The 24,014-nt window shown below is 38.4% G+C and overlaps 1 protein-coding gene across 4 annotated transcripts in view; it reads left to right on the top strand.

Moving 5' to 3' along the window:
- LOC131685169 (sex determination protein fruitless) overlaps positions 1-24,014 on the top strand; it is a 624,000-nt gene that overhangs the window by 581,458 nt on the left and 18,528 nt on the right. For 2 of the 4 annotated variants that reach the window (XM_058968704.1, XM_058968798.1), the window contains one exon: positions 1,739-22,781. The exons of the other annotated variants lie outside the window; for them this stretch is intronic. In XM_058968704.1, the coding sequence (XP_058824687.1) occupies positions 1,739-2,283 (545 nt within the window). In that variant the 3' untranslated portion in view covers positions 2,284-22,781. Of the gene's footprint in view, positions 1-1,738; positions 22,782-24,014 lie in introns of those variants that run through there. 4 annotated transcript variants of the gene reach the window in all.

The raw sequence follows: 24,014 nt of genomic DNA on the forward strand, positions 1-24,014 counted from the left end.
CACGTGAAATTAAAATCGACTCATAATCTGATTTATCGCTGTTTTCCCTTTTAAATAAACTTGTTTTTTGTTTCTTCATTCTGTTCGGTTATCCCCTCGCCCGCTGATGTCTCTTTCGCCAGCAAATAAAAAAAATGTCACTTTTTTCGCCATACACTCGCTGTTTCTCTTTCTCTCTGTGTCTGTTATTGTTTGTTTGTATGGAACATTCTTTTTGTACACGGAACAAAAAAAAACCGACCGCAAAATGACATCAGGTCAGCGGTAGCGCGTTCAATGTCCCCCCGAAATCATCGGCTCTGGTTTACCACGATTAAAAGCTATTGACTGTTTGTCTCACTCTCGGTTAGCCCCTTGATCCATCCCTCCCGTCATACTCTATCTCTCTTTCTGTTTCCCTTTCTGTGTTTGTTGCACAATATCTGTCACGGAATTCATTCACATTCGTCGATCTACAACATTAAAATAACAGTGCGTTTCGAGACCCCCGCCCCCCTCTCTTAAATAATCCAGCAGTGTTTGGCGATGTGTACTACTTTCCCCTGAAAGCAATGCCGAAGATTTTCATAATTTTAGCTGTTATTTCTTCGAGTAAAAAAAAATAAGTCGGATCATTCTAAGTGTTTCTCTGCTAGCCTATTTTATAAATTTTCTCTGTGTAAATAATATTTTTACCACTAATCCTATGAATGTGTACTTTGCTTTTAACAAGATGTAAACAAGTGTTTCAGTTTATGACTCTACTTTGTTATCGTATGTTGACACAAGTTTTGTTTGTTCAGAAGCGAATTGAGCGTGTGCCTCATAAGCGTTTGTTTATTTTTTTACTGTAACTATATTTTTTTTTATTCGATATATTAATCGTTGATTGAAACTCTTTACGTTGGTGCTGGTTGGTGATTTCTTTATTTATTCATAAGAAGATGCAAATACTAAGCAAATGATTATTCATCTTTCTCTCTTTCACACACCCACAAAACACACACATTTACTAAATCAGCAAAGCAATATTTTGAAGCAACATTCCAGGTGTTTTACACTATTCTTTGCGTCCACTTATTGTACTTTCATTGGAGTTACGTTGTTTCCGAATAAGTGTATTACTAAAATTTTACTTTCCTATATACCTCTCGCAAAACGACGCCCAAATCTTATTAAATATATTTCTTTCTTGTCTAAGTGTATTTTATACGTAATTGGATTCTCTTCTCTGTATCTAATCTGTCAGAAACAAATGTACTTATAACCTCCGCCTCCGCTGCCATTTGCAAAATAAAACCACAGACCAGCGAAATAATCAACTAAACTAAACCTGTATTAAAACCGCGACATGGAAGAGCAATACCTAACTGTTTATATATTTTTGTACAGTTTTGGTTGTTTTCATTCTTTTGTTTCTCCTTTCACTTATTTCTGTTCATTGCGTTTTTTTTTTCGTTTGTTTACAACTGTCACATTCTACTCATGTTTTATTTGTTTACTCTTTAAGTTTCTTACTGTTTTTTTTTGTTGTTCTGTTCATTTGTTCAACTGACGTCTACTTCTGTTTCCATTTTATTTCCATTTCTTTTATTCCGAGTCGAATAGTACGTCCTTTAACACAGGTGCTCAAAAAAAAAAACAAAATCGAAACAATACCCTAAACATAAAACCAAAAACCAAGTCGAACTGCGTGTGACATTCTTCTCTCTCTGTTTTTGCCTGTCCCCGTCTCTTTGTGTGTTATCTTTTCCCACAGGCTCGAAGGCCTGGCATATGCGGCTGACCTTCGAACGTCTCTCGGGCGGCTGTAATCTGCATCGCTGCAAACTGTGCGGTAAAGTGGTGACGCACATACGCAACCACTACCACGTGCACTTTCCGGGCCGATTCGAGTGTCCGCTGTGCCGGGCGACGTACACCAGAAGTGACAACCTGCGTACGCACTGCAAGTTTAAGCATCCGATGTTCAATCCGGACACGCGCAAGTTCGATAACATGATGTCCCCGGCGATGGCGTCGCAGGCGGCCGCAGCGGCTGCTGCCATCTCGGCGGCTGCGGCAGCTGCCAACAGCTTCAAGTCAGACTTCTCCGCAGCAGCCGCCGTGGCGAACAGCTTCAAATCCGAGCTGAACGCAGCAGCCGCTGCAGCGGCGGCGAACGCCAACTACGGCCTGAACCCATTCAAAGCCGACTTTCCCATTCCGAATGCAACGGCTGCGGCAGCCGTGGCGGCTGCAGCGGCAGCTTCCGCCGCTTCCTTATCTCCTGGTCTGAACTCACAAAGCGGAACGTCCGACTGATATAGAAAACATTGGCCGCCTGCCTACGGCCAATCACAACCACACTCTAGCAGAGGGAGTAGTACCGAGTATGGCTACTACCACCAACAGCACCAGCAGCAGCAGTACCCATCACAACAGCACTACAGTAGACGTCACAGTAGTAATAACATCCAGTACGCTAGCGATAGCGGCTTAGAAATAGATAGTTCCTCTGCAGTAGTCACCAACCAATATACCGACCTGGTATCAACAACCAATGTACCTGTTAGCGATCGCGCGGCGGCCGTCGCACGATCATCCACCATGCTGGCGGCTAGCATCTCACCGTCTTACTTGGACAGTCTTCGCAGCGAAGGCAACTGGAAGAATCTCGAGAACGGTCATAGTCTCTACGGTAGACGTAGCAGTAGCGTTGGAAATCTTTATACTAATAGCATTAGCGGTGGCGGCGTGGGCGGTTTCTACGAGCATCGTGAACACGATGACGACGGCGATGACGACGAACTGGGCGACGTCCACCGCCACCGGGAGAAACGTTCAGCCGCCGACGGTGTTCGTCATACCGTGGGCGGCTGTTCGACACCGGCGGTGGTGGTGGTAGCTCGTTCCCCTCATCCTCATCAGCAACCAGCTGCATCATCATCATCATCATCATCCCCCCGTCTTCTTCTTCGTCGTAGTGGAGATGGAGGAACGATGGAACAGGAAGAGATGCGACAACAGCCGCCGGCCAAACTGTCGTCGAACGTGTCGGTCACGTAAAGGCAAATCGGAATCAGGAGTTTAGTCTTTCGCTCGGGAAGAACAATTGATACAGCCAACACTAAATATTATATTTGTTAATTTTTTAACAGAGGCCTTGCTTGTTTTGTAATTTTACTTTAGTGTATATTTTCGTTTTTTTTCTGTTTCATTTCAAAGTATTTTATATCACACAATAAAAAGAACGTATAATTTTTGTTATTATAGATCAAATTTTCTCAGCGAAAAATTATGATATCGTTTACCAGCAAACTGAGCCGTTAAACAATGTACCAAACCTTTGTGTTCGTTTTTCCGCGTAAAAATTAACAACTGTGCCACAGGGTGTCGCCAGCGGAAACCAACGCTGGTTTCGCGTAGCGAATCAGAAATTCACAATGCATCTTCCCGAAAACAAAATGTGTGCTCAACCCCATCTCATCAACCATATTGTTAATCTACAAAACTGATTAGCAGTTGTGTTAATCTAAGCAAAAGCCGCGTACGATACTGTAAACATGATTTGTATACAACTATTCTCTAGAACCACCTAACGATAACCGAAACACACAAAAATTCAAACAACAGAACATATAATCAGTAGTGAGCCCACCTAGAACTAGCACTGAGGTTATTTTTCCAATTATCCAAGTAGAGTTTCTGATTCAGTTTTTCCCTCTTACCTTATTCAAAAAAAAAAAAACCGAAAAATTATAGTGAGATTATAGACTGTAGACACAACCAGGAACCAGCAGAGCTTACAACTGTTTTTTGTTGTCCAGCATCGATAACAATGCATTACATCTATTGTTTAGTTTATCTAGTCGATCCGATACTTGCGTACTGCCTCTAGTATAACCAGCCAGTTTCAATCGTTAGTATAAGCATCAGCTAGTTGATAAAGGACCTTTCCTATTAGAAGCAGTACTTACATTATGCGATTTTTTTTTGTCATTGAATGTCCTCCATTTTCTACGATGTTAAAGTTGTTTCAAGTGATTATTATAATATTTCAGGAGATTTTATAGGAATAAACAAAACCGACCTCACACATCATATCGGCCGGTCGGAGTTTTGTTAATTGAATTAAGATCGAAATCGATGGCGGCTCCGGATGGATTGCACATACCGCCATCGTGCGTAGTTGAAATTGTATTACATTTCGACGAACCGGTTGAATTCGGATAGGTTCTAGTTCAATCAGTTTTTAGATGAAATACAGCCAGAATCGGTAGTTCCATTTGAGCCGAAATTCTGATTTCACCAGACAAAATATTAATCCAAATTATGATACTTCTTTTTCCAATCCAAAGAAGAGGAGTACAACAGAATTACGAATAGGCGAAATAGTTTCTGCCAGAATTCAAATCAAAATTCTAGTTCAAATTGTAAAAACTACTGATATAATCTAAACTCGCTTAGACAATTTGACAGTTCAAGCGAAAGCTACATATTAAGAATATTGATATCTCTACCCTTCTCCAAAACCAAAGAGAAGTGACAGAGGAAGGTCAATGTAACAGTAAATATGTGTGCGCGCATCACCTTGGAAAGTACCACCTTTACCCGGAAGAGGTGTTACTGTTACTGTCGCCAGATTCTGAACAGAGTTGCCAGCTTTCTTGATATGTAGTCTTTGATTAAACGTTACAACCGGATTGTTTGTTTTGACTAATTCGAGCGACGTTGACATTGACGAATGTCAGGGAGTAGAATGATTAATCAGTGTACATTTCAACGCTGTTAATCGATCGTGTTTTGTGGGCTGTGAGCCTCGAATCGAGTGTTGACTTAAAAATCTATAAAAGAAGCTGTCGAACAATTGACGTATTCATCAGTGGGTGATCCAATCGACTTTAAAGACTTGAGCCGATTCCCAGTCAAAAAGGGCAAGTTGCTGGCTAACGGGAGGCTATTTGCCAACTCGGATGCGCTAATTGTCCTTCAATTTGTCGGCAAGTTGCTGGCAATTAGGGGGCTATTTCAAATGCAACATTTGGGCGATTTGCCGCCGCCATTTTTTTGGCCGCTCTACCCGCCGCTAAATCGCCCAGGGAACGCGTCATTTAATCGCCCTTAATTGCCTAATATGAAAATTACAAATAATATTTATTTTCGGTTTCATTATCTACTCACATAAACTTATCAGTACACTAGGTAATCGCCACAAAATTATCGGAAGAATCAATGGTGAAATTGGTATTGCACACCAAAACTTACCATAATCTGACTTTCATTAAGACTTTAGGTCAGAGATCTTGTTCCACTATACTTACACACGATTCCACAATTTCCCACATTCGTTGGCTAAATGAAGTGCACTAGACAAACAAAATACAAGCGACAACACGCGATTTGTTAAAAAAAAACAATTTTAAGCTTAAGCCAATCATGAATCGCCATGTTTGAAAAACGCAAAAATAACCAATTCCTTTTCAGCCGCCAGAAAATTTGTCTAAGTGTTGAAATTGCCTTTAAATCGCTTTCGCAAATTGCATTTGTTCCTAGGGGCAATTAGCACAGGCGAGTTGAGTTAAACGTCAAACTGTTTAAATCGCCTGACCATGTTCGTCCGCATTTTTTTTTTTGACAGGGTAAGCATAACAGTGCCCTTATAGAAAAATTCAAACGAATGCCAGCTAATCTTAAATCAAATCGTACTTTTCCAGGTTGCTTCAACGCAAAAAATATCTTTTTTGTGTTTAAGATTTAACATCCAATGAAGTAAACATGGTGTAATTTCAACAAATAAAAACAAAAGAATCAATAGAAATCAAGTTCGGCGAATCTGTCACTCACGGCCGACAGAAAATACAGCAGAAATCTGTCAGCTACATTTTGATATGATTGACAGCTCCCTGGATTGTGTTGGCTGTCAAAAATGCAATCCCCGAGCATGATGGGATTGTTAGGGGTAGTAAAGGGGAAAGCCCATGCAAAGTTCATGGAATCTTCCGTGATGCCAGTTTATATTTATTGTTGCTAATCTGGTTCGCAAAAGAGAAATTTGCTTTCAGCTGGACTTCGGAATTGATTTCGAATTATTTCGGTCAAGATTGAAATGGGTACTAAATTCAGGGTCAGCATTTACGGCGAAATTCAGATGAGTTCTAGCTAATCAACAATCGACCGTATATTCGCTGCAAAATAAGTGATTTAAAATTTGGACACAACAAACAATGGCAAACAGGCAAAGCTCAAGAACGGCGAATCTGTCATCCATTTTAGGTACAGCCTTCAAGAGCCAGTGAACACTATATAATGATTGAATGCTAGAAACGGCGAAATAATGTACCATTGGATTCAAAGATTGACAGCCCTTTTTCTGCATTACTAATGCTACGATGAATCACCAATGTTAAATTATCAAATGTTAAGGCCTGCTAGCGGTACTACCCATACTAATAGACAGCTTCGATTGGCTGTTAATTGGTGTAATATTTTTCAACGCATTCTTGTGTTTTCTTTTCTATATGATGAACGCAAAAGGGAGGAAAATTAAATTACAATTTAGAACTGTAATTGACCCTCTTCTATTGAATATTTTAATCTTAATTTGCTTTAAATGTTTTACGATTTACGTTTATACTTGATACGTTCGAATGGTGCTGTGTCGGCATAATTTTGAAGAAGAAATGAATAACAATTAAAATCACAGCACTAAACTAGCATGATATTGGCTTAATATTTGTTCTATAAAAGCACTAAATGCATTCGTAAAGTATACTTGCCGTAAAGCTCATTGAGGCTTGTATGCATTATATCAACTTTATATACGTATATAGAGCTGCCAATAATGCTACTCTGTGTTTGTGCTTTTATGCCGTTACGATGCTAATGTATTGCTTGATTGCATTTTAAATGCAATGTTTATGGTCACTTGGGTTCAGTTTCAACGACCTAGTCACCGCGACCTAGAAGAAAGTTGAACAGAATAAGAGCAAAGCGATATTGGTGCTGTTGGCAGTTGTTGTGGGCGTGGCAGAAAAACGGCGAAACTAAGCGAAGCACAACCTGGTTTCTATCTGAATTCTGCCAGATATGCAGCATTTTATCGGACTTTTTGCTCGATTCCTGGAACAAAAAACCGAAATATCCGGAAGATATTGTAACGGTTTTAGGACGGTTCCTGTTAAAATTCAGGTGTGGTTTTGTTCAATTCCTGTCAAAATTTTGCCAGGGCATGCGGAGGAAATTGATTTCACCCGAGTTTGACTGACAGAAATCTGACAGGTCGGTTTCTGCCGGAATTTTCAACTACCCAGTAGAGCCAATCGGAATATGAGACGGAATTTCAGCTGGCTTCTTTCAGAGTTCCGGCTCCAGGACACAACCGATTCTACTTACAATCGGTTGTGTCATTCGAGTTATATGCGAAGCATCTCTGATACAATTGGATTTAAAAGCCCGACCTTTGTCAGTCAGAACTCCGTGACAAAGAATTCTTTCCGATTAATGCTCAGCTCAAATGAAATATTCGATTCCGGCTGAACGTAATTCTAAACCGGTTGTGCCCGAATACACTGTGGCGAAATTAAATCGAGACCCAGCTACCCTCCGGCAGGTGCCAGCTCCTGCAGAAGTGTAGCTGTGGTGCTAGTGTACAACCGGAATTTATTTCGATTCCAGTTGGACTTTTTCGGTTGATCGTTTTCCATCTAGATTTGAGTGAAAACGTTCCGTAAATCGAAAAATAAACTGAACCGGTTACGCTTGTATACGCAAGGAAGAATTATGGCGAAATTCAATCGAGATCTACATTTCAGTTCGAACAGCCGAAGATATAATTGGCTAGGCAAACATCAGCCCCGACAGCCTGACAATTGTTTAAGTGGGGCGCAGTTTTATTCACCATCCTAGACTGTGAAATGGCGGGTAGAAAAATGTTCGAGTAAATTTAATGTCAAAACGGGTAAATGATGAACTGGATTATTTTCGACTCGGAAGAAAATTTAAATGGGCATTCGATATGGGAATTACCGTCGATTCCTCTGGGGTGAAGAGACCATTCTGTATCTAGGGTAGATTTTAGAAATGACGTATGTGCTTTCGAATATTTTTTTTATAAAAAAAAATTTGTTGGTCCAACTATCTGAGAATGAATTGAATGTCATCATAAATCTTATCTAAGAAAAAACACAGGGAAAAAACTGTACTTTAAAAATTCAAAATAATAAACTTGAAAATTTAATTAAATAAGTAGCTTTAAAACTAGCTCGTTTTCAGACACTTGGGTAGAAAAACATGGATTGGTAATATCCGGGATATAATCGGTGAACTTCGAAAAAGCGAACCGTCATGATGCAAAATAAGGTCGATTGACAAAAGCAGAGCTTAAAAAAGTTGACATCCCTGTGTGAACTTGAAAAAGAAACGAAATTCAATTCATGCCCGCCGCGATGAATGAAATGTTTGGTTCGTTTCCCCCGTCATTCGTTCTCCCTACACAGTGCACCTTCTGGTTCGAATGTGTTCGGTTTCAGAAGCAAACTGAATTTTGTTGCTATGCTTGCTCTGAGAGAGATTATTGATCAGAAGTGCACCAGATATTGATTACGCAGTTCAATTATGCTCGAAAATATAGAGGATGCCAACTTCTGCCAACTGTCCACATCATAACAAATGAATGCTTTGGTTGCTGAAGGAATTTATATTTCCTCTACACTCAAGCATTCGATTCTGCAGGAAATTTCAGACAGTTAGAAAGTTAATGAATGAGAGAGGCGGTGAATTTGAATGTTGGTTTCGGTAAATACAAGCAGAAATAGGTAGCTGATTTTGAAATTTCGCAGCGCTGGACAAAAATAACATTCGTAACAGTACGGGCGACGAAAATCCATCGTACCGCACCGTCTTACCGTGCATCCACATGCTGCTCATTCGACTTGCGAACGACGAATGAAGCACAAAAACACTGAAAGGACTTAAATAACGTCCCAATATTCCATTAGGTCTCTTAGGTGCTCCATATTTACAGCGCTGTCTGATATGGACTGGAGAATTTCGGTTTTCCGCGAATTAGTTTTCAAAAGTCATACATGCATCAAAATTAGTGTAAAGAAGCTCTCATATTAGTTTAGCACGTGAAGGTGTTAATAGTTTCATTTTAATAAACTAATCACTTCACACTCTAAATTAATCAGAACTGAACGATACATTTGTGGTTCTTCTCTATTTTATTTATATTTTTTAATTTGTTTCCATTCAAATTTGGGAAGTCTCAATGTTTGCTATAAAGCTGTCTCTAGTGCTATGGCAAAAATATCGTTCCGTTGGATGTTCAGCTGTCTAGTTTTAATGGCTTTCAGAACGTAAACCACTTCCGCATAAGTTGTTCCATCATCACTTTTTTGTACAATTTTCTACACTGGTTTAATATTTTTTTTAATTGTAGTATGTTTTGTTACAATTCGATTAATACAAAATAATAGTACACCGTATCTTCTAGAATTAAGAAGATATTCTAAATTCCTTGAACTGTTACCCTAATTGTTTTTTAACGAATCGCTAAATGTAAAACGTTTGTTGAACTTATCACTGCTGATGGAGACACACGAATAACTTACGAAAAAGCGTACCTCCACGAATGATTTGAATAAAATAAGATAAATTATATCTGAAGAACGGTCAAATTCTTTGAAGTTTATCGCTATTAACATTTTGATTCGAAATAACTTCTATTACTGTTATTTTATTGAAATTAAATGTTTTTAACAAGAATGATTCATAAATATATCCTCGAAATTAATTCTTATAATTTCTACATAACGAAACCTTTTATAAATGTTGCTAATTTATTGAAGTTTTTAGCCAAAAAGTACCGAAAAATTTCCTTGTAGATTGAACAATAATTTTTTACGCTCTTTTAAAAAAGGCGGTACTAGTTTGAACATATTCTCTAGAAGTTTATTTGATGATCTAAAACACAAATATATTTTTTGTAAAGCCAATTCGTTTCGACCAATATTTTTTTTAAATCTGTAAGCGAAAACACATACTCCATTTCCAAAAAATGCTCTTGATGCCTGATCTTCTACGTACTACGCACAGAAAAAGTTGCATCTGATTTGAAAATGTTCGGGCACAAACCGACTCACCCACTGAGAAACCCATAAACATGTCTCAAAGCAACCCTACACCGGTCCAATCCCAAGTAACAATTGACTTATCCAGCTGCGTTGATATTTTGCCGTTTTGACGTTTAAATTGGGAGGAAAACAAGTCGTTTACACGGAGAATTAGGAGGAAAACAAACCGCTTCTGGGCTTAAGTAGTATAAAAATGCAAGATCTCAGTGTGCGAATTTTAAACGTCAGATATCTCAATTGAAGTTTTATAGCACGCTACAAGTGCAATCTAAGTTTTATCGGTGGCTATAAAACTACCATAAAACCTCACTTGTTACCTGGGGAATAATAAACCTTAGTCGGACGCCGTCCAACGAAGAAACCGATTTTGAAACATCATTTTCTAATAAGATACGATCGAAACTCGAATAAGAACCGAGTGGCGGCAGTCGGACAATTATTAAAGTGGGTCGCAGCTCTAATCGCCATTCCGGACTCTGAAATGGCGGATGAAAGCGCAGGGTTTTTTTTTCGAGGCAACCCGCCATAACTCTGCAGTGATCGTGGGGTAATAGTTTTTTAATTGTTAGGAAATTTCATCGATTCTTAGAAAATGGAGGTCTTCTGATGAAAAAAGAAAAGAAAGCATTTCACGAGTAAGGTGAGCCGCATGCACTGTGAATCTGAATAACCGCTAGGAAATCTGAGAAGATATTAGTTTTTAGAGACAGAGAAGCGCTTCCCCACCTATTTGGATACGCATTTCTAAACTTGCAACCCTGAGTCTTTCGAAAAGGTAACAAGTAAATTTATAGGATTATTAAATTAAGTGTCTGATGTGATGATTTGTTGATTGTTCAAACTGACGTTTAGGATCGATTTGTGCAAATTTACGTTTAATGACGTTTAAACACGTAACATTCCCCATTTTCAGGGCGCTTCTCTGTCTCTGTACACCAAAGTCCGTTTCGCAGGTTTCCATTACCAACTGTTAAAACTAAACTAGCAGGCATTCCCAGGCACTTTAGATTCCCCTAAGTTCTGATATTACTCCTCACAAACAATTTCGGTCATGTTTTGCAATATAAACGCGCGTAAACGCTTACAAAAGCAAGCTACCACAGGGTCATAGAACAACAAAATAAAACAAATCAAAGTCATTAAGGAATCAAAAACGGATGGACCCGTGTGTCGATACCCGCAAATTGATTGATTTACGCTGTCGACATTAGGTGTAGACTTTTTGCATATACATATATATAACACGTAAAACAATGGTACATGGTACAAGCTAATTCGCGGGTGGACGAGGGGCGACCGTATGTTAGTCACGACAGCCCCCACCCTCCGCCCCTCACCGTATTCATGCAGAGTTAATTGCACAAAAGTAGTAGAGAACCAATTTCCGAACACCGTTTGCGGGAAGCAGGACGCAGTCAGCGCTAAATAGTGAGAAACATTGCTCAACAGTTACATTTCAGGTTTACCAAAAAAAAAAAGAATTAGTGCGCCAGTTTTTCGATAGTTTGTTAATCGGTTGTGTTTGGATAAGCGCGAGTAAACGGTGTCACAATTTTTTCGAGTAGCATTTGCATCCAGAGTCAGAGTCAGTAAACAAGTGGAAAAAAAAACAAACAAACAAATAACCTCCATCTGCAATAAAAATCGATATTGCAGATTACGGGCGGCATGTTAGGAATTAATATGGAGTCAAATGTTGCGACCGGAAAAAAGGGTCAACAGATAGGGAACGTTATACAGTTGTAATAATTTATTCATTATTTATAGTTACACGAGTAATTCGACTCTAGACAAACAAAAGTGTTTCGTTTCGCAAAAAATAGCCGTTCGTTTACATTTGCAAAAGCGGAAAGTGAAAGTTACAAGGTTTGACTTTAAGTTTAGCAGCTGAATAACACAAGCAAAATGCGTAAAGGTAATATATTTATATTTATAAACAAAGGTGAAAAAATATGAAAAAGCAAATATTTATAAATATAGACAAATATTTACTACAAACTGAGCTGAGGTAAACAAAATCAAAGAAGAAACATAGAACTTTTGGCGTAAAACAAAACAAAAAACAACAAAAAAACAATGTTTGTAAATAGTCGAAGTAAGGACACACAGTGAAGTAGTAAAGCTAGCTAAATCTATATATAAAATATGAAATACATTCTACTGCCGCCAGAGTAAGCGAAACTAAATACAAAAAAAAAACAAACAGCGGAACCATTCCCATTGTTGCTGACCGTATATAAACAGAAACGAAACCAGTCACGAAAAGGCCAGATAAGACGAAATAAAGGAAGGCATTTACAGAGCTACATACTCAACCTTAGACATAACTTGACACGCTCACGCAAGCATTCAGTCGTTAAGGATTAACATGTAAAAAAAAAATACAAGATGTAGGTGTAAAGCAGACAACCTGATTATTTTTACTAACAACGTGCAATATGATATAATTACCAATTTTAGCTTCATTTTAAAAAGCGACAGCATTGTGTTACACGTAATTGTTAAGTTTGTTTAAGTTTTTTTTTTCTATAGTTGTTCAAAAAGACACAACACTCTTAATTTCCCTTAACTTATTGTCAAAACGAAACATGAGAAACCTAACTTTGTGTGAATACTACCTCATTTAAACGGCTGTCAGAACGTGCTATTGTAAATAATTATATTCCTATTAGGTTTATGCAATGTTTGTTTTTCGTTTGTTTATCAACTTCGTGTCAAAGATTTTATTTTCTTTGATTTTCTTTTGAATGTTAGGAGTTTGTTATCGTGTATAGTCCTGCCACCACCTGCCCTCACAGAAAAAAAAGAGAACCCGAAACCCCCAAAACACCCTCAAACACTCACTCTCACCAACACACACACAAACAATCCGGAGCTGTTGTTGTAGAGTAGTAGAATAATAGTATTAGAATCGCCATCACTATCGGGGTGGCGTGTGCATAGAGCTTGGCAGTATAATGTATTTCATTGCCACACACAACACTGAAACAACACACACACCTGTGACAAATGAGAAAGAGAGAGAAAGGAAACATGAGTACACTCCGCCAGTCGGTAAAGAAGTGTGAAGTGAACACACAAATACACACACAGTCGCACCGATAACAGCAAGTCATATGGTAGCAGGCAGCGAGGGAGGAATTTGGTTCCCAAAACTGCTTTCAATAAAAAATGTATGCGTGTGTGTGTTATTAGCGGTCATTTAAATTTTAAGCAAATTTCTCAAACTGATCGAAGTAGCCATGAATGGGTTCGTCACTATTGAGATTTTTTGACACCGGTGTGGTGAAGTGCACTGGAACTGCACCATTTTTGCACATTCTAGCAGAAGTGCAGAAAACTGAGTATGTTCCATTGACACTTCTGCTAGAAAGTGCAAAACCAGTGCACTCCACTACACCGGTGCACATCAATCGAAAATCCCATATGTGAACGTATTAAGCCCAATTCAGAGATACACCAGCCACCTTTAAGGTTCAAGTTACCTTTTTTAAGCATGTGTTAGAATTGAACGCTTGGTAGTGTGCGCAGGAAAATTTGTGTTCAGCTTTCCCACCGGATTATCCATTTAAACCTTTTTAAAACTCTAAAAGAAGAATATCAGTCGATTTATTAGATCATCACGATTCAATTCATGCAAAATACCTGCTGGAAAAACCATCGGCTTAGCTAAATGGTGCTTTTGAAAAAGTGGCTGTGGTTTTTTCATTGCGCAGTTGTGTTGCGTACCCCAGCTCGGTGTGGTAGTGTGATAAAAAATCACAGCCACTTTTTCAAAAGCACCATCCAGCTAAGCCGATGGTTTTTCCAGCAGGTATTTTGCATGAATTGAATCGTGATGACCTAATAAATCGACTGATATTCTTCTTTTAGAGTTTTGAAAAGGTTTAAATGGATAATCTGGTGGCAAAGCTGAACACAATTTTTCTTACGCATACTACCAAGCCTTGAGGTAACTTGAGCCTTAATGGCAAAGTATGTCAATTACCGTTCCGTCATATTACTGTTCCGTCAGGATAAGTTGTATGCAAGACGGATACAGGTGGGCACATTTTTTTTCTATGTATGATGGAGATTGTCATTTTTCTTCGATGAAGTTAATAGAATAGGAGGATACGAAGAATAAAAGCATAAACAAATAACGTAGTGGGCTTTTCTGTTAATATCGATAGTTTCGAGATGAAAAGTGTCCCTAAGTGTACGAATAGGAAGATCCGAGGTGAAGTTTGGCCTTTCCTCTCTTTTCATCGCCAAAGAATCTGGATGCTCGTCCGGATGTTTATGTTTACTTTCAGGGGCCCGGCGGCCATGCTTAATTTTACAAGTACAAAACTAATACACTCAAACATGCCAAATGTTCCCACCCTTCTTTCTCTTTATCTTCAGTTGAATGCTGTTCTCGTGTACCCATTCACACGTTGCGTGCGTCAAAAACGTTACGTGGCGTTGATGTTGTGCAAACTTCCAATGAACATCGACAAGTTTGCACTTGTGTATAAAATTTCGTGCACACGTTCAACCTCAAACAAATTTTGTCTCGATGTACAGGTTCGCCACGTATATCGAACCCAAGCGAACGATGTACAAACTCTAATTTAAGCACTCGTCTACGTACACCAGGTGCGTACACGGGAACGATTCGCACAAGACAAAAAGAGTCCACGCTAGTGATGATGAGAGTGAGAAAGAGAAAACTGGTGCAACGAACCTATGTTTACACACACCGTGTAGGTACATGGGGTTCGGTTGTGCAGGCGGACATGTGCACGTGTTTCGGTACGAAATAGCGCGTTGGAGTTCGTACACGAAGTGTGGGTTCAATATGAGCACAGAACCAGAGCAAATATTTTGTACGATGTTCATGTGGGAAAACTGATTTTGTGTATGAATACATTCATTCAACTGCATGTAACTAATTTTGACGTTCCGTTGACGTGCTGTACCGGTGACGGAAGCCTAATGTAAATCGTACTTCAATCTACAAAGCAGCGAACTCGTTACGGTGCTGCCGTCCAATACAAATTCAAATAACTTTCTTACTGTGTTAAATGTGTTGGGAGTGTCGTTATGAGTTCATTTCAAAGCTCAACTATTCATTGTTCTGATTTTTAACGCAATAAAACGTGCAATAACACCAATTCTCGACAAACATGATTACGGTTTAAAAGCCAACTGTCAAAGTTCTCTTTGAAAGGACATTCCGGACAAACCGTTACTGGCTAAACACAGTTCATAGCAGTCAATGAAAAAGATTTTTTTTCTCTTTTGTTTCAATTTGGACAGCTGGCTTTTAAGCCGTAATCATATGTTTGTCGAGAATTATTATTACTCTATCGAAACTATTGACCTATTTCAGGACAGAATGATTCTGGAAGAGTATATGAAGGGTGTTACTATCAAACGTTGGTCAAACAATGGAAATTGGTCAAACTTTCTATTCAAAAATTAGATCATGTTTCTTTTAAAAATTCAATTCATACAGTATAAAGAAAAAAATTTCACTCAAGCTTGCTTTTTAGCGAATGCTAATTTCCGGGCCTTTTGTTTGACTCCTATCAAATTTTGTACAGCTTGATACTTGGTCACTTTTCTCGCCGCTGAACGCCAGTTTGCCTCGAGCTGCATCTCGCTGACAAACAGTCTTACGCGTCTTCTTGAGGTTTCGCTTGACGAGGTTTCCCAATAGCTTTCTACCGGGCGTAGTTCCCACGTGTTAGAAGGGTTCATGTCCTATTACTTCATTGAATTTTTTCCATAATGGCAAAATTCCAAATACAGACCAAAACAGAACGGGACTTTTTCAGGCAATGTCGCTCGCTTCAAGTCACAGCAACAGATACCCTGCCACACGAGATATTTTTTTTCGCTAACTTCGACAATGTAATGTGTTTGAAAATCTGTCACCTTTTTTTCTACCAGTCCACGAATAATATTCCTGTCCAGGAAGCTGATTAGTCTGCCTTGACGTAGGTTTTTCGTCGCCCTTTACCACGCAATCAAACTTCGTCAGCATTTTCATGAGCAGATTCCGCGATCGTTCTCTGGTCGACTTGTTTTACTTATTTGGAGACACCACATTCTTGTAATTCAACAGTACGGCTCGTTTTTTTAAGCTCGATGCACGGTTGTACACGACACTTTCAGCTTGCTTGCGACATCTCGGACGGAGAGATTGGCATTTCGCTTGAAAGAGTTGGCCATTCTTTTCATAGTTTTTGCGGCATCTGGCTTTCCGATTTCCCTCCGATCTAACCTTCCCAGCTGTCGAAAAACTTGTTCCGAATATTTTTATAACATTGGTGACATTCGCTAACTTGTTAGTTTGGATTTTCGCGATGCGCGAGCAAAATTTTGCTCCTCTAGCTTCGATGTGATTTACACAACTGCCATGTCAAAATCAAATAGTAGGTAAAATACTGCACACGTACAGCTTTAAAATGATGGGTGCGCCGGTTTTCTAATGCACGATAAATATCCGTCAAGTTGAAGTTGACCAATTTTTGATCGTAACACCCTTTACAGTAAGGAACAAAAAATCCTTTCATGGAACCGAAAATCCAACCAGCTCTTGTTATATATGTTACATCTTATATCGATCCACAAGCAGCCAAAAATTAACATGAGAAACACTGGTATTATTCATCGTTTGGACAAATAGAGCGACTGGGGCAAGTTGATACGAAAACAATAGTCTTGAAGTTGACGATAAGTTATTGTACTTTTTGTTCGGTCTATTTTTTGGTTTCAACTAGACGCCATCTATCACACACTCCAAATTCACGCTTGTCACTGAAGAATACTTGAAAAATACTCTCTGTTGAAGATTATCTCTTGATCACGGCTAGATCAATAAAAAGATTTCTCGTCATCAATTTTTTAACCAATCATATCCCGATAGTTTCCGATCCAGTCACGTGGATGTTGTAATATTTGCCTTACGGAATGTGAATTTATGAACATCTAATTAAATCACCATGTGATACCAGATATTGAAAACTTAAACGTTTGACGGGATAGGAGTCGCGTATTTAATGGTCTGGAGGTGACATTCTATCAAGAAATAGGTCAATACTTTCGATAGAGTAATAATAATTACAAATGTTGGTTGGTTTAATAAAACAATCGCTGAGCGAAAAGTCGAATGTATGACATGTCAAATCTACAGTGGAAATCTTTCAGTGAATGACAGCAAATCAGAAGAAAATAATTGCGCAGACTGCCAGTAAGTTAGAATTGAACAGAAATTGAATGTTGATATAAAGACTTCAGCATGGAGCAACCCTTAGCTAACCAGTAAGCATTAGTGTATGCAGTAAAGTAGCATATAATCTGCATTTCAGATGCTGCTTGCAGTATATTAGCTACCGGTCGAGTTGATTTCTGTACGTAGCGATTCCAAGACACTTTGAAAATGTCTAGAAACTCTTTTCAAATCTGGAGATGGAGTTGCGGAAAAATTATGAGAATAGAGCAGATTTAATGGCAGGATTTATTGGCTTAAAACGAGCGTTTGAAAACAATTGATTGCCGTAAACTGATTTGTGTATTTGGAAGAGAAAGGAAAAGCTCTTAAGTGATTTCGCAGTTACTTTGGCATTTGCAGTGCACGTCTGCAAGGTACAAGATACAACAGCTCTACAACATCGGAAACCGAAATAGTGTTCCACAGGGAAGTGCACTAGAACCACCATTGTTTATCCTCTACATTAACGACAAGAGAAAAATCTAGGATAATGCAGAAGTAACCCTATTTGCCGATGACACAGTTCTGTTTATCAACGGTGATAGTTTAGATCAGGCAAATGAGCCTCGAACTAACAAAGTTTAGTGATTTGTTGAAGTGGAAACAAACTCAAACTGAACATGAAATGAAAGTACTGAGCATCCGAATAAACAGCGTAAGCAAATGCCTCAAAAACCTCCAAAACAAGGCAATGCAACTGCTACTACAATGTGACAAACTAACTCCGTGAAATTTATTGCTGTATCAATTTACCCCAAAACAGGGTGCACCACCAAAGACCATAAGCATTAATCCATTGCACTATATTGGCTATACATTTGCACTAGTGTTGCATTGAAACTCCATTACAGCATTAACAATGCAATAAAGCTCTATATCAGCATCAATAATGCATAAATGAGCAACCGAAATATAGCATTATTGCTTGCTTTATATGCGTATATAAAGCTGATATAATGCGTACATGCTTCACGGATCTTTAAAGCATGTAAGTTTTATATGTGCATTTGGTGCCAGTATAGAGCAAGTAGAAAGCGGATATTGTGCTATTGTAATGCCAATGTACCAATATTAGGCGCTGATGCTATATAATAGCATTAATACTGCAAAAACGAGCTCTCGCATTAATAGCACTATATTTCGCCTTTTCTGGGGCATAATACCTGCGTTATATCAGTATTTGGGGCTTCACGGCTCTTTAAGACTGCCCTATATGTGGATCTAAAGCTAATAATAGGCTACGTTTTAATGCTTATATGTTACTTGGGAACTAATTTAACCCATGGTTACACCACTGGGTTAGGCGTTTCGGTCAACGGTCTGCCATTCAAAATAGAAATGGTGCAATGGTCTGCAGCCCTGAGGAAACAAATAGTGTATCCTCATATGTATACGTATATACATATGACCGGCTCGGCAGCATCAGCTTTCGACTGGCCTTTGGAGGGGACGCCACTGATTTTTTTTTGGGTAACGGAAGGTGTTAGCAAGGAATCAGCAGTCCTGCAGGATATTTGTGAAGCAGTGGCCTTTGGATTTATAAGAAAGAAGGATAGGAAATTAAAATTGAAGGGATTTCCCATGATAGAGAAACCATGGAGCACGGAAACCTTACACGTAACAAAAGATTGGCCATCCGAATAGCAACGTCAATAGCAATCGAATGGTTCATTATTTAAACACTAGCTACGATACTTATTTGAGTTAATCGACACCACATATAGCTCAGTTTGTTGAAGAAACAATAGTTTGAGCAAAAACGAGCACTGTATAAACTTGCCCCAAAACTGAGTATACTAATTAGGGCCTCTAGTACCGACCCTTTTTGGCTAGAATCGATACTGCAGTACTGAAGCTCTGAGTAACAGTAGGGTCGGTAAAATAGGATACTCGATTTTTTTTTTCAAGCAAGAAATAATTTTATTTTTTTACTCTTGAATTTTTAACACCTAAGCTGAGAAACACCGTCATTTTAATGGGTCACTAGCTTTGGAACAGCATTTTTACAATTTATCAGTGATTTTTTGATAATGCGGAACCATCTTTGATGTCGAGCTCTTCTGAAACCAATTACTTCTGGGGCGCACGACTTTCTCTAGCCTCAATAATTGGCACATGCGAGTAAACCTATTTTCAGCAGTAAATCAACGCGTAGAAACCGAGCGAATAGTTCGCCTTTACTCTCGACACCCATACACAATTCACTTCAGAGCGACCAGTACGATTCTTATTGATTTCTGATGCCTTCCTCGACTACCAATAGCGAAACCGATTTATGAGCTGCTAAGTCGGTGATCGTTTTTTATAGATAAACCATTTAACAGTAAACCGAATCGAGACGTGCCCTAGACCACAACCTAATTATGTCGGTACACAGCACATAATGGGCACCAATTCGAAAGTTTTTGGAAAAGGTCTTAGACTAAATTCCAAAGTGTACATTTGAAAATTTGAAAACAAAGTCTCATATTTAATTTTATTTATAAACTGTCTATTCTGCCGTTTTTTTAGCAAAACTACAGCTAGGAAGATCAGACTAAAGCTTGATTTCTTCACGAGCGTAATTTTTTTCGATAAATTGTTTAAATTTCGGTAAGCATTCACTAATATAAACATCCAGATCGACTACTTTAACTTTGCTTGGACGGATCAGAGGCATCGAGACACCCTTCTCAGAAACGGCTACCCATACCAATACCTTCGGTTCGAATTCCGATTAGCCGGCATATTTAACATCGGCTGGTTTTGTTTCAATGTTATCAGTGTAATAACTATCGTTTCCACCTAATTTATGGTGCGCGAGAATGTAAAGTATAATTTATCATCCAAAATGAGGAATTTTTCATTCACAAAGTGTTTACGGTGAAGTGTACGGCGGCAAATTAGTATTTTTTCGGGGTGTTTCGCTGTAAATTTTGGTACTTGTTTACGTTTATGATAAATGACGTTGTTTTGCTTCAAAATACAGGAAATAACTCAGCTTAAAATGCCAAATGTTCATGCCAATTTGCGTGTTGATTGTCCCACCTTGTTTTTGGCACTTGGCAGCCCATTTTTCTTTGTTCTGAAACTTGGTTTTTATTCACAACTGCATTTTTGTTATTTTCCGGTGTTGGTGAAAATAGTTGCACGTGAAATTGGCTGAGCCTTGAACGCTTCAAGAATTTCTTGGGGGACGGGCATAGCATAGTTGGTAACTCGATTGCCTTGTACGCAGCTCACCTGGGTTCGAATCCCAACCCCGCACATAGGGTTAGAGATTTTTCTAACTCGAAAAGGCGAATGACCTTAAGGTTAAAACCTCTATAATCGAAATAAAAAAAGAATTTCTTTTGTGCTGAGTCCTCCAAAAAGGCCGGCGACAGATTTACGTACATCCCGCTTGTACGTTTTATTAAAAACTGCGCAATTTTAGGTTAACCGTGCAGCAGAAGTACAGTTAAGTGTGACAAGTGCATTGCTTGACGTTTTGTGCAGTAAAATAAGCGACTGAATTTAGTCTAAAACCTTTCCTAAAAGACTCTATAAATCATTCCAATCGGATTGCAACTGCATGGAACTATAGTTATATCCACTTCAATCCAGTTCATGGTCCAGCAGCAATCGCGTACATTTCGACTGCTGAAGCGAACACATGTTAAACGAAGCAAGACAAAACACGTACATCTTCTCGTTGTTGTTGTTTAACTCACAGGCACATCCTGCCGAACAAAACAATTAAATCTTCAAAAAATGCCGCAAAGCTCAATCAGTGAAGACGTTAATTAAAGTATGCTGCAGCGGAGGAGAGGAAAAACTTTTCCAACAGTAGTAAACGTTGGAGTGTCCATCTCGATAGGAATAGAGCTTTCCAATGGAGGACTTTGCTTATTTTCATATAAAGTCTTTTTCTTTCCCATGATCAACATACGAGTGAGATTTTCTAATCCTTTCAACGATTCTATAGAATTTTGTTTACAATTATAGTGAACTGAAATTCGATTTACTAGCCGCCCGCTCTTTTATTAGTCTATGTCAGTTTGAATGCGCCGCGGCAAGCAGAAGGCGGATTGCTTTCGTATTCGACTTGCAGTCACTTTGCTAGTTCGAACCTTCTGAACATTTTAATGGCGATTTCGCTTGAACCTAAAACTGAGTTAGGTTCTAACCCCAACCGCTGTCAGTTCATACATTTTGACAGCAGTTGGGGTTAGGAACTGACTCAGTTTCGCCTCAAACAAAAACCACATAAGATATAAATCGAAAGCTATTGCAAAATAAGAAAACTAGTTCTATTACCGGTAAGCTATTTCTATTGGCGGTAAGCTTGGTCTTCTACAGTAGCGGTTAGAAACCCGAATTAACATTTTTTAATTTTTACTGTGAAACATATCAGAAATCAACCAAAAATGTTTTTTGTAGTTTGTTTGTCCGACTGTGGCAAACTGATTACCATTCAGCACGGCGGTGATGGCAGAAAGAAAAATAAATACAACTTTTCCCTCAAACAATTAATTCTGGGCAAAATGCCGAAAATGTGACGTAAAACGGTTTTATTATGAATCGGACAGTTCGTATTCAATTTATAACTAATGAACTTCTATTCTATCATACCAGTTAAAATACGAAATCAAAATTGGTAACAATTTACCAGGTAGAAGTTTTTGATAGTTCAAACTGCTAGCTGTGTCAGCTGTTTTTGAACAGGTTTTTTTCAAATGACCGCAGTAAACACAGTGATTCACTATCCGGCAATCGCTGTCCTCGAAATACGAATGTAAACGAAGCTAATAACACACACCCACACTCGTTGGCGCAAAAAAAACAATGGGAACAAAACAGAGAGAGCGTAAATTCAAAATGGACGCCACTTAGGTAACATAGAAGATGAAATACGATTGAAGCGATGATGATGATGGTGCTAAACGGGAAAAAATGAGAAACGCGAGCGGGAATGTGACCACCATTTGTCACATGAAAAATGCAAATCTGTGTGAGTCGAAATGCGGAACAAAGTACCCGCAGGAAAAAAAATGTGTAATAGTAAGCTAGGAAATGGTTATCAAAAAAAAGAAAACCCATTCGAAGGAACCGTACGTGCAATATTGACTAGTTATGATAATTTATAATGTGACAAACACACACTCACACAAAATAGGGACAAGATACTCCAGCTAAGCGGGAAAGAGGATTATCCCACTAGTTGCAATGAATGATTGTAAAACAAACAAACAGAAAAAAAAACAAACAAACACACAGGTGGAACGTCATTTATGTTACCCTCCAGTCCCAAGAAAAAAAAGATAGGAAATAACGTATACCACACACTGGTTACGAGAGAAGAGAAAGAAAAACAAACAATGTGAAACCCTTACATACTAATAGAATGATGAAAAGCGAGAGCTGCTAAACCAGAAAATTAATTGAAAGATTAAGCAAAAATAAACGTGGAAAAAAATGAAAAAGTGTAATGTTTTCTTAGTCGCTATATTTTTACAAAGTTTATTAAATAAATTAATTGCTATTTCTTTGATATTAATCAATACTTACCTGACTTACATTTAACGGAGAATAATGTTATCAAATTAAGGTGATTATATTAAAACTTGGTGATTATTTTTAATAATCATTTCTTTAAATTATTTATGTTAAAATTAATGAGAAAAATATATTTTTATTTCTATATAGTTTGACAAACAAAAGAACCCCAACAGTCGATGAAAGTTAATAAACACGGAATCCCATCGTTGCGAGAAAAAAAACAATCACTACTGTTGTTGTTGTTGTTGCCGATTTGTTGGCGAATTATTTCCTAAATTCAGAACGGCGAAAGAAACTAAAGTTAAGTTCGTTTGATCGTGTAACCGAGCCTGTGGTGTAAATGTCAAAAAAAAGAAAACAAAACAAAACGTGCTAAATGGTTTGACGGTGCTTACCAATCGGTTTCAGTATGTTTCGAAGTAATAAAACAAAGGTTTTGATAGGATGACGCGGTGAAACACCAAAAGTTAGTGTTAAAAAATAGTTTATATTCTGAGATATGTACATATGTAGATGGTCCAGTAGGGAAGTTTGTTGATTTGATTCAATCATCTTGCTATCAGCTATGTATCTGGGTATGTGATGTTGTGAGTTCAAAACGTCTAACTAATCTGTTACTTCCTCATCCAAGTTTAGTAACAACAAACTTGTTACAAGTGTTCGTTTGATATTTTGATCTGTTCCAAGCTTTTTGTACTTCAGTCAACTGATGTCCCGATAACTGAATGGCACTCGTTTGAATCAAGATCGAAATATTTCGAATTCGCCAAATAACTAATTTCGGTCTGAAGTAGAACTCAAATCCCTCTCCACAACATTTTCTCTCCAAAACCATCTGGTTACATTTTCATACATTGGCTATACTCCGCTCAACCGGATTTTAGAGAAATATGACTACAAATCGGTTCATTCACTTTAACTGGCTGAAACCAGCCAGATCCGAATTCTGCCGAATTAGGTATAATTTCGTTTCAAATGCAACACGACTCAGACTCAATATCACCCCCACAACCGATTGAGATAGAACTATTCGAAATCCAGTCCGAATTGTGCGTTTCAATTACACACCAAACCATCCAATCTAATCCAACTGTAATAAAACAAGATTTCGGCAGCAGTATCGCAGACTAACAGACATAACACTATGAGGGGATTCC

This window comes from Topomyia yanbarensis, chromosome 1 (assembly GCF_030247195.1).
Source record: "Topomyia yanbarensis strain Yona2022 chromosome 1, ASM3024719v1, whole genome shotgun sequence".
NCBI lineage: Eukaryota > Metazoa > Arthropoda > Insecta > Diptera > Culicidae > Topomyia > Topomyia yanbarensis.